Genomic DNA, 13,862 nt, shown 5'->3' with positions numbered 1-13,862 from the left:
CGTAAGCTGGAGGTACGGGGCTGAGTACGTTACGCATGACACAACGAATGCCTGCACCAGGTGCAGTGCGTCTTCGTCTTTGATTCCTCTGTTCTGATTGGTGACTCTTCGGATCATGCTCATGACCTGCTCTAATGTGGTCTTGATTTTGTTGACGGCTGCGTGTGCCTTGCCGTCGCATGGTTCACAGAAGACTTCAAGCACACCTGGACGAGACGTGTCAGATGCCGGCGACCATGTATGGATTCCGCCAGCACCTGAGCACCCAAGACATCCTGATCCAATTACACGAACTAGTGATTAAGAGAGCAACGAGGCACGCGCCCCAGGGTATACTGGCCTTGGACCTCAAGGGGGCCTTCAACGTTTCCCATGCCAGCGTGCTCGGGAACCTGCTCAAGACGGGGTGTGGCTGCAAGACCTACGGCTATATTAAAGATTTTTTAACCAATAGAACGACGACTATCTGGATAGGAAAGGAACAGTCTGAGCGTGTGGAGCTCGGAGACTGGGGTACCCCACAGGGGTCGGTCCTGTCGCCTCTGCTTTTCAACCTGGCCCTCCTGCCCCTGCCCGAACTACTCAATCAGATCGAAGGCGTGGACCACGCATTCTATGCAGACTATATAACGGTGTGGACGAACTGCGCGGGGTCCGATGCCTGGGCGGAGGAAGCTCTGCAGAGAGCGGCAACGACCGTCCACGAGTATGCCACGACCTGTGGCCTGAGCTGCGCTCCACAGAAATCGGAGCTGCTCATGCTACAGCCCGGAAGACCAAAGAAAGAGCCATCGCCGAACATAATTATCACCATCAACGGCACAGAGATCAAGCCAACACAGCAGATCCGGATACTTAACGGAATAGCATGCGATATTCAACGACTTCTTTGATATTTTTTTTTATATTTAAGACGCCCCATTCTTAGTTCATTGGGTGTGTGCCTTTGAGTACGTTTCCATTCTCGGCCATTCCTTTAGACATCCAGAATGGTATCTGCCATTGTCACATAAGGGGTATAGAATTCTAAAATGTATTTAGATATGTGTCGTACTTCTCTGCCCATACAATTTTAATCACAGTTTTTTTTCTCAACAGGCATCATACATTGCCTTTACTCTTGAGACACCACTGCATTGATGTGCCACAGTGTCCACCCATCTGATTTGGTGTATGCATTGACATAAATGGAAACATCCAAAGAGAATAAAGTTTTTACTTACGTACTGCATAAACTAACATTGCATGAAAATACGCTTTGCATAGAATGAAAATAAACACAATTGTAAGCATAGCATTTAGTTTACCGTTTCACATAGATTCAAACATGTGCTTTGGATGAGCATAATTTTTTGCACCAAATGAATGAAATTCATTTTGGAGGAATTGCTTATCAGTCCAGCATGCATGACAGTTAATGATAGGTAGGCTGGGAGTTGGCAGTGGCTAAAAGAAGCAATAAATGATTATTATGACGGCAAAGTTAGAACTATTGCAAATTTCAGTGTCTTATCAGATTTTTGCACAGCGGGGTCATCAGAAAAGTGTCGTGCTCGAAACTGTGCTACACCTGCTCTTCAATATAGTGATGAGGAATCGAGTTATAATGCTGAAGATAACAGCAAAGCAGCAGCTGTTCGCCGGCGAGTTTCCTTTACAGCCTTGAGCAGTCTCTTTCCTTGTTCGTGCTTATCTGCTGATCTTTTTGCACGACCTGAGAGCTCTGCTGATTATCTTCAGGGCACATACTTCGCTTGGTTATGATGTTCTGTTATCGGCAGCAAAGAAACTTCCATTCACGCCAAGAAGGCCACCCATAGCACATCGCGGCCCAGCACTACAAGACAGTTGCACTACAAGACTACAAGCACTACAAGACTACATCATTGCAAGACAGTTTACAACGGCGTGGGATTTGGGATTTCTTTCTACTCTTCATCTCTGCAGAGATGATAAAAACAGTCTACAAAAATGCAAACAGATATGTGTGGGTGCGTAATCTTATAGTTGCTCAGCTATGTTGAGAGCGATCAGTCCTGGAAGAGGTGCATGTCTCTAAATGCTTCTTGAGGAGGCATTGCTCTAGACAAACTGGTGAAGTACAGCCGCGGTCAAAAATATGTGTCCCTGGGTTTCAGGCGCAAGAGCGGCTGCGAGGCCACACCGCGGCACTGCTATCTCCATCGGACTAAAGTCCCTTCATAATTTGAAAGTACCACCACTTTTTAAATTCCTCGCCTTTTACCCCCCATCACTCTTCCCCCCCCCCCCCCCCCGCAGTAAGCGATCTTGCGCCCGTTGTTCTGCATGTCGATTGGTCTCGCTGCCTGCCATTGCCCTTGGAAACGCGCAGGTCTTGCATTTTGCTTGTTTTTTTTTTCGTGCGCACTATTTTTATCCTCAGCTCGGCTGGCTCAGTGCTTTAGCTCGGCATAGCGAACATTGTACGCTGTGTTTCCTGCTCTCTGTGCTAGCGCTATGCCATGCTGTTGTGCATATAGCTGCAGCAAGAAGCCTGAAGAAGATGGTTATGCACTTTTTATGATACCACAAGGGAAGAGTCACGGCTTGTGCAGGAAGCAATGACTTCATAACATTGGCCGAAAGAACTTTGTTCCGACAAAGAACAGTGTTGTTTGTGAGGTGAGGTGTCTTTTCTTATTGCTCGTATCAAAGGGTCCCCTAATGCTGCATATTTTAAATTCTTCTGGCCTGCTTACTAGCGTTTTTGCTGCCGGAATTTGTATGTTGCCTAAAAATGGGGTTGTCCTCAGTATGCTTAATATTCTGCTGGGGCTCCATCACCTCGCACGTCGCCAACTGTTGTTATTCACTCGGAAATGTAGCACTATAGATTCTGCTTTCCGCTGTGAACATTTATGTGCGAAGATACAGCCTCTCGATCGCACTATTTACGATTGTTAGGATCCGTTGCCTGTTTTACTGAAAATTGAAATAGCGGCTTGTAGAGGAGCTGTTATTTTCAGCTTACGTCGATGTGTACGTCAGTCTTACAATGAATGCAGGCCTTAAAAAAAATTAGTGGCATACCCGTCGCAGATGCAGATGATGAGCGCTAGCTAGTCCACATTGCATTTTTTAAGTTTTAAGGCGAAAGCTTTTCGATCTCTGTTTCAAGGTCGCGTTGTGAACAGAAAATATCACGTGGACCAGGAAGGCCAGAAGCGACCCAAAGCATGACCAGCCATGTATGAGAGATTAATGATTAGCTAAGTTAATGATTCATTAGTGATTGAATAAGGTGAATTATGGAGGATTAAGGTTGATTACGGTGTATTAAGGTGTGTTAAGAAGGATTAGGATAGATTAGGGTGTATAAAGGAGGATTAAAATGCATGAACAAGGATTAAGACGTATTACGGAGGATTAGGATGAATGAAGGAGGATTAAGGTCGGTTAGGGCGGATTAAGGTGAATTAGGGTTGATTGAGGTCGATTAAGGTGAATTACAGTAGGCTTTACAAGGTTTTTGCATTCGCATCTCTTAGGCGATACCTAAGGACACCTTAGATTTTTTTAATTTCCTTTGAACTTCACTTCCATGCATGCACGAGTGGAGGACAATTATTATTTCATTTTCTCACAGATACAGGCAATGTGTAGTGGGTGTTCACATGATCGGCACATGCTTACTGTTGATATCGACATCTAGGCGGAGGCCGGGAACCTTCGCTTTAATAGCAAATGTTTTAAAAGTACCTTTCTGTGGTTTTGTTCTGTGGGAAGACTTTTTCCATTGATTTAATGCGAGCCAAAATAATTGCATCAATGCGCTTTGATAACGAAGGTTGAGCAGTCAGTCATGATTGTGGTCCTGATGTAGTAATGCAGAGAATATTTTGCAGGCAATAATGTTTAGCACTGCAACATATTTCACCCTAATCCACCTTCATCCTCCTCCTTCATAGACCTTAATCCGCCATAATCCTTCTTTATCCACCCTAATCCTCCTTAATCCACCTTCATTCGACCTTAATACACTTTAATCCTCCTTAATACACCTTAATCCATATTAATACAATCACTAATCAATCATTAACTTTGCTGATCAGTAATCATCTCTTTTACACGGCTGTACATGCTTTGGTTCGCTTCCGGCCTTCTTTGGATCACGTGATATTTTCTATACCTCACAACGTGACCTTAAAACAGATCTAAGGCTTTCACTTAACCACACACAGAGGGATGTGCCACAAGCAATACTAGAACCATAGAGTTTCATATTAGTATAACTAGAGGGAAATCAGGTGCTGCGATCGTTCAACCATCATGGGAATGATGGGAAGTACAGGCTTCGGATTGCCAGTTTTAGTTTCGCCTCAAGTGCAATTGCGATAACCTGCAGTGGTACAGTGAAACGCAAAGCTCTCTGCCTTTTTTATGTTGCTCGAAGTGGTGATAGCGCACTGGGCCAGCGGCTTGGACGGTGTTTGTGTCGCCGTGGGGTGTGAAAGCCCTGACAAAAAAGCGACGGCATCATAAACGATGAAAGAACATGTTTTGACCGTTTGGACCTTGGTTTGTTAAGTGTGTTGGGTTGACGCTGTAGCGTTACATGCTTTATGAAACTTCAGAATAGCAAAAAGAAGGCACTACTGACACAAAACATAGACAGTTATATTTCTAGTGGCTTGACAATCAAATTTTATTGAGGGCTTCATTATGCATTGCTCGTTTATGTGCTCATTGAAATGTGTGTTTTAGGAGTTTGCAAACACAAACTTAATTGTGGTAGGAAAAGTTGCTGCTTCCTGACTGTAGTCTAGTGTCGCAAAATGGGTAAGTGCAAAGCCACGCCATAACGCTTTGGAAGCCGTGCTTCAATATAAAATATGATGAAGCATACTCGTAGGAAGCCACTAGCGTCCTAGCTAGCACTGCAGTAGATGTGCTTAAAGGTACTTGAAGACGTTCAGTAATCGTGACAGCGGGCGCAACCTTTTGAAAGAGCGAGAGAGTTCACAAGTGCCTGTCATCTGCGAGAAAAGTTCTGTGTTTGCAGCGAGCAGGCGTCGTAGCAGACGACACTTGTAGCATTCTTCTCAAAGGCGCAACACTTTCTCACAATACAAAATTTTTATTTCCATAAATACTTGATGAGTATTTTTATATAAGTACATGCACGGTTGTTATTTCTGTTGCAAAAATAAGTAAATAATTATTCTCTGGCGTTAAATTGGGAACAGAATCGCACAAGAATGCATACCCTGGTGTGCCCTGGTGATAAACCATAGTAAACCGTGCTTCCATCTCAAAGTCATACAAAGTTTATGTAGCGTGTTGTACATTATATAACGTACTGCAGAAATAGAATTAGATTTTACGCGATAATATTTGAGTATAGCTTCGTTTACTGCGCCGCAAGCAAACGCCACTAGTCTAAAGATCAAAGTCAATCCGAAGCCTGTACTTCCCATCATTCTCATGTAGGTTGAGGCTGTGCTCATGAGAGCCCCCGTAGACACTAGCGCCACATTTCCCTCTAGGGTATTTATTTAGAAACTGTGACTAGAACAGTTGCACAAAGTAAAAGCACGAGTAAAGTGGCATTGCTCTGAGCATGGGTGCACTCCAATCTATGAAGACACCACAGTACTTTCTGCGCATGGTAGTCAGACTGCGAGGGAGATTATCGAGGCCTATTATATCAGGAAAAAAGGATCGCATTGTGGAAGCAAGCCATCATTAAATTTGTATGACAGTGAATTTGAATTCTTAAACCGCCTCATAGTGTAACATTAGACTACAGGGTTTTGCATTTTTTCCTGTGCACTAATAATGACTCCATCCATGGAAGAGCACGTGGGTATGGGTTGTAGTACATAAGTTCTTGTATGCCTTCTAATAAAGTCAGTTGTGAGTTCAGCGCTATCCTGTGTGTTTCCTGCTTTTTGTCTTCGTCGTCTTGCACTGCCCCTTCAAGGTGTTCAACCAGTACCGACTCGCCCAAATGTTGATTCTTCTACAGCATGTGACGCGCTTCCCTGAGAAAAGGTAAAACACCTACAATAGCAAGAAGCACATATAAAATCAGTGGTTAGGGGTATCCTTGGTCTTCATGTTGCAGCACGATATGTAGCGCAATGGTGCTGGCTTTTCTGGTGGTGGGTTGAATGCGAATGACGATTTATGACTCGAATTTGTGAGACTTTTAACTGTCAATATTTGACAGATCCGAAGAGCTGGTGTAGCTGGCATATTGTCACCTGAAGGTCTGGCACAGTCGAGATTCAGTCGAGCTTCTGCTCTTCGCTGCCAGCGGACAAGACCGGCAAGCCTTGCGTGCCTTTTCCGGTGGACACTCGTGACATCACATGAAGAGGTTCACTTGGCTGCTTTGTCAGGTTTCGGTTATGTTTTTGAGCTTTTTTGCTTATTTAAAATTTTTTGTTAATTTGCATAACAATTTTACTATCAGACGTGTGACAGGGGGTCTCGAAAACCTAAATATTCCATTACCTTGACGTGATCAAAGTACCGCCGGAGTTGCACTTTATGTGCTTCATGCTGGAATGCGCTGCGGTTGATTTTTCGCCCTCTGTGGCGATCGCTGGAACTTGAGAGTGTGTGGGGCTTGGTTGTACTCCGGCAGTAACTGCATATTGCATATTCTAGTTCACTATAGTAATGCACAACCGCGCCCGAGGGGTGCGGATGATCGCGGCTCAATCTCTCTTGTACAAGGTAGGAAAGCGGGAAGAAGACACGCAATCTTCCGTCACGAGCACGGCGTCGGGAAGGAGGGGGGTGTGCCTCTGGCAGCAACTGCGCATTGCCATTGCACGCATTGTGCGGCTGCGGCGCAAAACAACAACGGCACCGGCGTGAAAGCGCCACATGCGGGGTAAAATTCAACTAGCGGGTATACATCTCTCCCATCTTTCATTCACACTGCCTTGATTGCCTCTTGCATTGCGCATGTTTGGACACGTTTCGTACCGCGCACGGTGTGTGCCTGTGTGTGTGGACGTTTTATTTGAAGGACGATGTGCACACTTCTATTCACCTTTAAGAAGATTGGTGCGCTTGACCATTATTTTCATGGCTGCAATGCGGTGAAATGGAAGCGTCTGATTAGCTATGTAAGTGACGTGGAGCTGGTAATCGGAAACGACATCGTATGTGCCACCGGAACAATTGTTGGCACGTAAGATGCGTGTTACAGTCGCCGACCGTTTATTCAGACCTCACGGGGACTGCGGGATTATCCGAATAAACAGGTGTCTGAAAAAGCAGATTAAGAAGAAAAAAATACTTTATTTCCACACACTTATTCAGGCTCGGCAGTAGGCTTGAAGAAATTGTGAATGCACCGTTGCACGCTGTTCCGTTTACGCGCAATCATATAAGTCTGAATCTCGGAGAGGCTCGTACGGTCACTACAGGCGGCTGAAAGCACAGTCACTGCTTGTACACGCTCGGCATGCGACGGCAGCATAGCACATGGTGCGTCATCTTCCGACTCGGAGTCATCGTGCGGCGGTGCAGCAGAAACCTGACGAATGATCTCGCCGTCATTGAGTTCTGCGCATGTCAGTATAGCAGTGTCAGTACCTGTGAAACTGGCAAATGAGACGGTGTCCGGGATCGCTATGCAACCACTGCGCAGGTCTCGGCAGAACATTTTCGGCGTTTGTAGGGAGCACATCGGAAGGCGACAAATCCTAGGCCTCCTGGCACCCGCTTGCCGGCATTCCCCAGCGCAGTCTGCGCGGGCACTGTCGGCGCCATTAGACACTTGACACAATGTTTCCGTATACGGCGTTGGATCACCGCAACCTTGACACAGCACACAAAGCAAAGCAAACATCACCACGCCGTCACGCCGACACCAGTCGCACAAACGAAAAACGTGGCCTACTCGCAGCGTCGGGCATGAAAAAAGAAACAAATCAGCTGCTGGATTGTCTTGACGTGGCTTACTCAGCTGAGACCGGAACTGCTGTAACCACTGTAGCGAACCATACAGAAACGATGATGATGAGCGGGGTTTTGCAGTAGCGCCACTTCGTGGGGCAGCAAGGAGGCTTCGTTCAAAACAAAAATGGTGTTCAGCAAGTCGAACCATGCACCGGTCAGAGTTGGTGCATGGTGCTCTCGATCGAGTTGGCTCAAGTAGTGTCCGAAAAATCACACGAGAGGCTGCAAGGTGTCAGAACTTTCGGAAGTTGTTATACATTATGGTCTATGGGGAGAATGACGGTGCCGTGAAGCAGACCGAATAATCGAGCATGTCCAAATTTTTGGAGTCCGAAAAATCAGTCAGCGACTGTAGCTAGGCATTTTTTCAGTTTCCCACAAAATGTTTGCAACAAATCCGTGTCTTCTCTGTTGGCAACAATGGACTTCCACCGACACTATGCGGAAATCTACAAAATATATTGCTGCATAGCAGAAATACGACATGCACACACAACTTTAACTAGTATGACCCCACAGTATAGAATAGCGGCAGCAGCGTAAATAGCATGGCAATTTTTTAACAGTTGTCAAGTGAAGGAAGTTGAAAGCATTAGTAATCATTTCTGCCTGAGCAATGCCGGCGCGACCTATACGCGGGCGTGTATTGCCAGTAACTCAATCGATCGGTGCAGTGGTGATGCAGGAATGAACTCTGATCTTGTTCAATGCATTGTGCAAATATTCAATTTCTTGGCACGCATGAACTCCGGCCACTGCTAGCTCATGCAACAGAAGTGGTTTCCATTCTTGGGCAGCGCACACACAAATGAAACACAAGAAAGAAGACAAGCGCTAGTCTAACAACTGAAAGTGTTTATTTGAATAAAAGGATTATGTACCCAGTAATCATAAAATTCATGCAGATTACATGTAAAAACCGTCATACACTCCCAAGTGATCAATGAACGAGATCACTTCGTTTGCCAGTTGGTTACTTACTTTGTTCAGGGCACCGCAGTAATCCACGTCTGTTTGCTTTTTTCGTACCATTGTCCTGTGAATCGAGAGGATTTCACTGGTGGCACCAACTCTTTCGTGTTTACATTGCTGTTGTGGCAGTTAACAACACAATAATAATTTCCAGTCATCCGAAGAGGCACTGCTGCAAACAAGAGACGTTTTTTGCGCAGCGCAAGCTAAGCTCGGGCTCGACCTTGAAGGGAAGTGACAGAAACGTACACCCATGGGAGGTGAAGTCGTTCCGCCATGGGAGAAACGAGCGCTGGCGTCTAGGATGAAACTTGACGTGTAGACGTCTATCTTCAAAGCGATCTGCGTCGGGGGCTTAGTTGATGGCGGCTTGCACCTTTGTGTGTGCAGCACTCTCGCCATTCAGTTTGCATTGAAGCAGATGTTTGCAAGTTTATACGGCTGATAAAACTACTATCCTTAGTTCATGTAGGTGTCTACACATTTGCTATCGCAATAGATGGTTTGCATTTCGGGCGAAACTGACTTTTTTAGAGGGGGCCGCGAAAAAAAAAATCACTCGAAATTTTATCTTGCCTATGAATGCAACCCCAACTTTGCCCATATTTTTCGGGAAAAATAGTGCGTTCATTTTGTGAGTAAATACGGTAACTGGCGCTGATGGTAACGTGAAGGTGTTGAACTTTAAAAAAAATTGCCTTTATTGAAAAGGGAGACATGTGGCCAACAAATAACAGTTGCTGGTAAAGTGCATGACAAGTGCAGTTATTGCTCTGCTGTGCTGAGGGTATGTTACACTGCATTAGGTGCAACACTTCAGGTTGGACTGATTGACCTGAGGCACTGTGGCAGAGCATATGGCCGAGATTTTGCTTCAGTCAGAAGTTTGCTTGTGTGTGGTCAACTCCTCTGCCGATTGCATAATAAATGTTGACATGATTTTAACAATTGGTGATATTGTATCACCACATCTTATATGTGCTTTAACAAAACTTACATTTGCTGTTTATGTCAGCAGGCTTTAGCTAGCGAAACTGCCGAGCCTTTGAGCTCTGAAATATGAGCGCCACTTTCAAGATTTGCAAACTATCTTCACTTGATACCATAAGTATTTATAGCAATGTCATAATGATTGATTAAATCTGCTGGGCTTTGGCAGGGCACATATCTACATCCTGTGTGTTGTATTTCACTGCTGGATTGAAATCTGGGAACTGTGTGCTTCCACTTGTGGGTGCTTGCAACTGATACCTTTAAATGAAAAGTGTGGATTTTTTAAAGCCTGCATTTATCTTGCCATTTGTTTCTAAAAAAATATACCAGGAATGCTTATAGCACTTTTACTTCTCTTGTTGAAAAAGGTAGCAAAAGATATTGTATCTTATTTATTCATGTGTCAAAATTACAAGGTTGTGCAACCTTTGTCGTGACGAGTTAACTCGTCATCAACAGTTACAGGGTTAAAGGGACATTGAAGAAAATATTAGGTCTAACTGGGTTGTAGCACTGCTGAAGTAGCATATGGACCACTTGTTAGGAAAGCAGGGATTTGGTGTGGCATAAAGTTATAGAAAACTGAAAGACAGGTGGCAGTATGGTCTTTAAAGGGACACTTAATGGCGACAATAAATCAGCCTAAACTATTGAAGTGTTCTTTTAAAGTTACGCGTTTGTTTATTTAGCAGAAAAAGGGTTGATTGCTAGCTGATGAAATGAAGGTCAAAGTTTCTTATTCTGAATTTCATGCCCAAACTTCAGTGCTGGCTGCTTAATGGGACATCATGGATTTCAAAGTACTTTCACATGTTTAGATTGTTTCTGTGGAGAGAAATTTCTCAGAACTTGTTAGGTCGAGTCATAGGTTCTCATGATGCTCTGTAAGCTTTAATTATCGATGGACTGATAAACAGTTCTGTGTAGATTCATTCGAAGTTCATTATCTTTCGGGGAGGTAGTGTCAGAACTTTGAGCTGGTTTTGCAGCCTTCTTAAACTTTTGTGCTTGTTCTAGCTAATCAACCATTAAGATTGGCCTTTTCGGTGTCCCAGATATGGAATTCACCAACACACTTCACTTAGTGTTTCGTTTTATTGCCACTTTAAATTCCTGTAGCAGCTCACTATGATGGAGCAAATTGTGGTAACAACTAGCTGAGGCTAATCAATTGTTGTCTGTAAAAAATAAGCAGTTGCATTCATTGCACTTGAAAATGAAAGAAATTTCCGTCTGGCAATGTTTGTGAGTTTTTCCTGCTGAATAGTGCCCCAAATCATTATTCACGAGACCTTAAAATCCCTGTCATCACACAGTGATGCCACTGGTGCTGCTCTTTGGGGGGGGGGGACAGGTGGTAATGTTTAATCCAGAGCACTCTACTTCAAGAAGCGACTCTTGTACTCCGTTATGCAGCTTTTAAATGGAAAACTCCGCCATTTCATTACAAAAGAAGCTGACCAAGGGAGTTTACTTTTCAATTAGGATTTTCTCTGCTGGTAAAAGTATTTTCTGACTTAGTCAATGTGGTGATTTTCCAATGAATAATCTTCCGGTATAACCTAATTTAATGCTTACATTTTGGTATTATGCCTGTCTTTGTTATCTGTTGAATTATTGAGCAAAAGTTTTCTTAATAGGCTTCCTTATTATTTCCTGTTTGTGCTGTTGCAGATTTGACTATGGAGAAAAGTTCTGGATAATTAAATACAAAATGTTCACATGTGAGTGTGGCTCACCGAAGTGCAAGTATTCCAAGGAGCGCATTGGTGAGACCCTGCTCAATTACCGGCGCCGAGAAGAGGCTGCTGCTCAAGCTGGTGGGACCCACTAGCCTCTAGTGCACCTGTGGCGTTCACTGCCTTTTTAAGTCTATTCCTGTAAATCAGTTGTTTTTTGTTTCTTACCTGTGTGTATTTTGTACAACAGCGATTGGGTAACCACAGTGATCGCTAGCTAAGTTTTTTCTAAGTTTTCTAATCACCCTTGGCAAGTTTGGACTGAGGGTATATAGAGAGCTGCATGTATATGTCTCTTTATTTTATCCTATATCTCCCAGACATTAGTTAAAACTGGCACCAAAAGGTAGCAGTGTCATTTTACCACAAACAGCAGTTGTGAGTCAAGAAATTTGTGTGAGTTAAGACTTATTGTACTTGTTCGTTCCTCATGTTTGCCTTGGGCAGGGGTTGACTTTATTAAAAAATAAAGGTATCAAGCCCATGGTTTTAACCACTGCACCTGTTTGTGTGAGTGATCAGATACTTTATTGGAAAGGAACAAACATTGATTATTTTTCGTCAGACTCATATGATGCACCGTGCCACAGCATTGATTGAGATGTGGTGCCTAAAACACCGGTGCACGTATACTGTGTCATATGCTCTTTCTTCGCACCAGTGACATTCCCATTGCCATTGGAGCGATTCGCAGGTTCATGAACTGAACCTACAAATCTTGCACATGCCATTTGCAAGATTCACATGTTCATAAAGTCAATACACAAGAGAAAGTATGCCATGAGTAAAAGCAAACTTAGTAAAGGCCACCACTAACAAGATATATCTCACATGTCCTGCTTGCCAATGCTACTGCAGGCAGCGTGTGTGTGTTGCTGCATGCAAGCTGCATTCTTTGTCAGATTGCAGCGCATCCTCTTGTATGTTCAAGAAAGTGGCACTGTAGTTTTCTAAGTTTCCCAGGAGTTCTGGGGCATTCTGAAGATTAAGTGAGAGTCCAACTACTTATATAGGAGTCAGGAGCTTATAATGGCTGTTTTGAATGATTGAGTTATGAGGGAAAAAAAGTCACTTGTGTCTAGGAATATTTTTATTTGGCAAACATCTGAATTTGATATATATGATTGCAGTTGCTGCTTGCTGTGAGGTCAGGTCCATAATTTGTTTTCGTTGTGCTTAAGGATCAAAAACATTGCCTAAATTTACAAAGACTGTGTGCTAAACTTAGAATGCAAAGACGACTCCATGAATGCCCATGATGAGGACATTAGTGTTTCTGTAGATAAATGACGAAACTGAGGCAGCATTTGGCATGGGAAATGCCCCACTTGCATCCTACATCCCTGACGTGTGCCTGTAGGGTTTTAATCGATGGCATTATGCAAAGGAGTGGTCTTGGTAACGACCGTCTTTGGTAACATGAAGACCAGCTCTGTGGACTGGCTCAGTGCTTAAAGGGACACACTAAATCTGTTTAGAGTGGTAAAGTATTCCTTCAAAACTCTGTTTTCGTCTATTTCATGGTAAGAGGTTGATCGCCATAAGAGGAAATGAAGGCTAAACTTAATTTTTTTAAATTTCAAGCTGACACAGCAGCGCCGGTGTGCCAATGTGACATGACAAGTTTTGAAGTATTTTCTCGTACGCAGGCCATTGTGACAATATAGAAGTTCTCCAAATGTGCTCAATTTAGTCTTTGGCTCCTTTAGCATGTGATGTTGTCCATCTTGTAGTTCAAGTAATTGACTAGACCTAAACAGGCACTGTCAAAATCCATGGCATCACGGCGAGCTGGTACGGGAACTTCAAGACGGCAGCACTGCCATTCGGCTTTAGTCTTTGGATCTTTTCTAGCTTACCAAGCCTGCCATGTTGTGGCATTACTGGTATTGCAGCATTCAAGCCAACCTTTGAAGATGTGCTGTAGCTGAAGAGCCTTCAAAATGAAGCTCACCTTTTCCGTCGAAGACCGTGATCCGGAGTTCTTGTAACACATCCATTGAAAAGCTATTTTGTCTAAGGTCTCCAGATCATCCAACTTCACTTTCATGGCACTCTCCAAAGTAGTTCAGTACATAGAAGCCTTCTCCAAAACGAAGTTCACGAGCTCTACTGAGCTGTGGTTCATCTTGAGCTTGGTGTCTCAAGAAGATGATCTTTGCAGCAGAGGTCTCCTCAAGGAAGAATGTCATGCACATGTTGGAGTCGGTTGTTGGC

General features: G+C 43.9%; 1 protein-coding gene across 1 annotated transcript in view; it reads left to right on the top strand.

Annotated features, from left to right (window-relative positions):
• G9a (histone-lysine N-methyltransferase G9a) overlaps positions 1-12,146 on the top strand; it is a 153,493-nt gene extending 141,347 nt beyond the window's left edge. Inside the window, exon 23 of the mRNA XM_070530331.1 lies at positions 11,581-12,146. Within this exon, the coding sequence (XP_070386432.1) occupies positions 11,581-11,740 (160 nt within the window). The 3' untranslated portion in view covers positions 11,741-12,146. The remainder of the gene's footprint in view (positions 1-11,580) is intronic.
• The last annotated feature ends 1,716 nt before the right edge of the window (positions 12,147-13,862 follow it).

Source organism: Dermacentor albipictus, chromosome 1 (genome assembly GCF_038994185.2).
Source record: "Dermacentor albipictus isolate Rhodes 1998 colony chromosome 1, USDA_Dalb.pri_finalv2, whole genome shotgun sequence".
Taxonomy (NCBI): domain Eukaryota; kingdom Metazoa; phylum Arthropoda; class Arachnida; order Ixodida; family Ixodidae; genus Dermacentor; species Dermacentor albipictus.
This window is presented reverse-complemented; position numbering and strand designations above follow the sequence as displayed.